The 3,619-nt window shown below is 34.8% G+C and overlaps 1 protein-coding gene across 1 annotated transcript; it reads left to right on the forward strand.

Annotated features, from left to right (window-relative positions):
* Positions 1–398: 398 nt before the first annotated feature.
* LOC116145536 (putative disease resistance protein RGA3) lies at positions 399–2,936 on the forward strand. Its single transcript, XM_031430988.1, has one exon. The coding sequence runs from the start codon at positions 399–401 to the stop codon at positions 2,934–2,936; it is 2,538 nt and encodes an 845-aa protein (XP_031286848.1).
* The last annotated feature ends 683 nt before the right edge of the window (positions 2,937–3,619 follow it).

A 3,619-nucleotide genomic window follows, 5' to 3' on the forward strand; every position in this document is an offset into this window, starting at 1 on the left:
ACGCCGTTCCATTTAACTCAATACGACGCCGTTTCAACATTCACTTCACAACAAACTCAGTACCACTGTCAACACTATCAGACTCGTACTATTCAATGCTGAGGAGCAGCACAACAGAAAGAACTATGCGGCGGTGACATATTGGATTCAAAGGCTCAAAGATGCATTTTATGAAGCTGATGACTTACTGGACGATTTCTCTACTTAACTTCAACAGCGAGAGGTAATGACTGGAAATAAAATGGCAGTGGAGGTATGCATCTTTTTCTCCAAATCTAATCAGAATTATATATAGTCTTAATATAGCTCATAAGATTAAGACAATTAGGGAGAAACTAGATGTGACTGAAAAAGACAAGGAGTTCGAACTTACTAAGAGTCTTGATGAAAAAAGAGTCATGAATATAGAAAGGGAAACACACTCTTTTGTACAACTTCTATTGGACTCAGACATTAATGAGAATGTTTCAGTCATCTCCATATTTGGATTTGGAGGATTAGGAAAGACTGCACTTGGTCAACTTGTATACAATGATGAGCATGTTACAAACTATATTCAATTAAGGATATGGGCGTGTGTATCTAATAACTTCAATTTGAAAATAATTGTGGAAAATATCATAAAATCTGCAACTGGTAGAAAAACTGGAGGACTTGAAATAGATCAATTGCAAGAATGCCTACGCAAAGAAATGATTAATGGGAAAAAATATTTACTAGATTTGGATGATATATGGAATGAAAATCCCATTATGTGGAACAAATTAAAAACTTTGTTAATGGGTGGTGAAAGAGGAAGTAAGATATTGGTAACTACAAGTAGTGAGCAGGTTGCTAGGATTACTAGCACACTTAACTCTTATGTCTATCCCTTGAAAGTGCTAGATGAAAACAAGTCTTGGTCTTTGTTCACGCAGATAGCCTTTGCAGATGGGATAAAGCCAAAAGATTCAAAACTAGTAGAGTTTGGAAAAGAGATTATGGCAAAGTGTGGAGGAGTTCCTCTTGTTATAATGACAATAGGACATTTACTTAGTGGCATTAATGAGGAAGATGATTGGTTGCATTTCAAGGACAATGAAATGTCAAAGGTGATTGAAAAAGAAAGCGATATTTTACCAATACTCAAGCTTAGTTATGATTATTTCCCCTCGCATTTGAATCAATGTTTCGCTTATTGTGTGTTGTTTCCCAAAGATTATAAGATTAAGGAGCAAAAGTGGATTTATCTTTGGATGGCGCAAGGGTTTCTTCAAGCATTAGATAAGAATGAACGCGTTGAAGAAGTTGGTAATAAGTATTTTACGACTTTACTTTTGAGGTCATTTTTCCAAGACCCAGAATATGATGAATGGGGCAATGTAGTTGCATGTAAGATGCATGATCTTTTGCGTGAACTTGCAAAATCAGTTGCAGGAACTGAATGCACCTTCACAACTATAGCCACAGATCAAAGTGTGGATGTTAAATGTCGTCATATATCACTTGATTGTGGGGATGTAAAAAAATCATGGAAATTTCCAATTGCATTATATGGTGCCAAAAATATAAGAAGTATACTTTTATTTTATCGATCAAATTGGAGATTTGACTTGGATGGTGGTTATGAAATTTTTTCAAGTTATAAGTACTTGCGAGCATTAGATTTTGGACAGTTAAGGTTTAAGAAGTTGTTGCATTCAAATGGTAAGCTAAAGAGTTTATTTAGTGAATTTGGGCATTTACGATATCTTAATTTTTCTTATATGCAAATTAAAAAACTTTTTGATTCGATATCGAGACTGTGGAATTTGGAAACGTTAGACCTCTCTCATTGTGACAATCTTAAGGAACTACCAAGAGATATTAGAAAAATGATGAACCGTAAGCATCTTATAAATAAAAAATGTGATTCTTTATGTGGAATGCCTTATGGGATAGGATGTCTGACTAATCTTCAGACTCTATCAATATTTGTAGCAAGTCAAAGAACTAGTAAACACAGTGGGATAGAAGAATTAAAGGGGTTAAACAACTTAAGAGGAAAACTAAAGATTAAAAATTTAAAGTACGAGGAAAATGGCAAGTTGGCCAACTTGGAAAGGAAAGCATATCTTTGGTCTCTAATATTGGATTGGGGGAGAAGTTCTAATGGAGAGGTTCAAAACACTGATGAAAATGTGTTAGAAGCTCTAAAGCCACACCCAAATCTTAAAAAATTTAATATAAGTTTATTTACAGGTGTGAAGCTATGTAATTGGCTATCCTCTCTCACAAAGCTAACTTCAATTAGCATAAAAGAATGTAAGAGAAGCCAATGTATCTCACCGTTGGATCAATTACCTCATTTGAGGAGTTTGTCTCTTGCATATCTAGATGTGGTGGAATATATTTCGGAGGAAGCAAGTACTAGTTATTCAACATTCTTCCCATCACTCAAGGAACTCGCAATCTATCATTGTCCTAAATTAGAGGGATGGTGGAGGAGGGATGTTGATAATGGAGCAGAGTTGCCTTCATTTCCTTGTCTTTCCAAATTAGATATCCAAACTTGCCTCAACTTGACGTTTATGCCGCTGTATCCATCTCTAGAAGAGCTAAAGTTGAGCGAGACGAGTTCAAAACCGCTGCAGCAGACGATGATGTTGATGAATAGAGTTTCTGCCACTCTCTCCAATTTAAAGTCTATGCATATGTTTAAAATTCCCGATATAGAATCTCTGTCGGTGGAAATGATGCAAAAGCTCACTTCTTTAGTGGATTTGAAAATTTTGTCATGTCCAAGACTCACTGATCAAATGGAACAAGCTATAAAATTTCTCCCCTCTCTCCGAAATCTGCTTATTAAACCCATTGAAGAACATGATCCGGATTGGAGAAATCTTCGGTGGGAGGTTATACCAAGAATAGTTGATTACAGTCGTTATGCAGAGGAGAATTCTGCATCAACAGGTTGAAACTTGTCTTCAAATTTAGCAATAAACTTTCCTGATTATGTATGACTTATTTCTTAATTACTTGAGTAAATAATTGTCTTTCGCTATATCTTTACTGATTTCTTACGGGTTCTGGAATTCTTACCTTTGTAATGCAGAGCATGGACGGAATGGTGGGGGGCAAACGTTTTGAAATTTGTAGTTAATTGGATGGTACGTATCTGTCCCCTTTGATTAGTTTCTTTTTATTCTTCCACTTTTGCAGTCATCTAACATAAAATGTCATGTCAATCTATTTTGATACTGACTTTTGAGGGGAAAAAAAAAAAAAATCTTGATTTAAGTTGTGTTTTTTGCAATGCAACGTCAACCTCCTCCTCATTTGGGTGTATTGGAAGTTTCAAGTCATGCAGCAGCAAAGCACTTTTGATCTGATAAACATATTTTCAGTTTCCTCCACAGTAAATAAATTTATGCTTTATTACAAATAAATATCAACTATTTGGGTAATATTTCGGATTCTTTTGTTTTCTTTTTCCGCCTCCTTTTTAGTCTTGTAATTCTTGTGTTTACTAAGATGAAAAAATTTAAAAGAAATGTATAAAAATATTAAATATGGTTTATACTTCTCTTAGCTTTAATGAATTATCGGCTTACACTAATAGGTCTCAAATGCAGCGAATGAAATGATCAGATATTTGTCT

Source organism: Pistacia vera, unplaced genomic scaffold (genome assembly GCF_008641045.1).
Source record: "Pistacia vera cultivar Batoury unplaced genomic scaffold, PisVer_v2 Contig462, whole genome shotgun sequence".
NCBI lineage: Eukaryota > Viridiplantae > Streptophyta > Magnoliopsida > Sapindales > Anacardiaceae > Pistacia > Pistacia vera.

Coding starts and splice junctions, on each gene's coding strand:
- LOC116145536 (XM_031430988.1), top strand. CDS start 399: ATGAATATAGAAAGGGAAACACACTCTTTTGTACAACTTCTATTGGAC.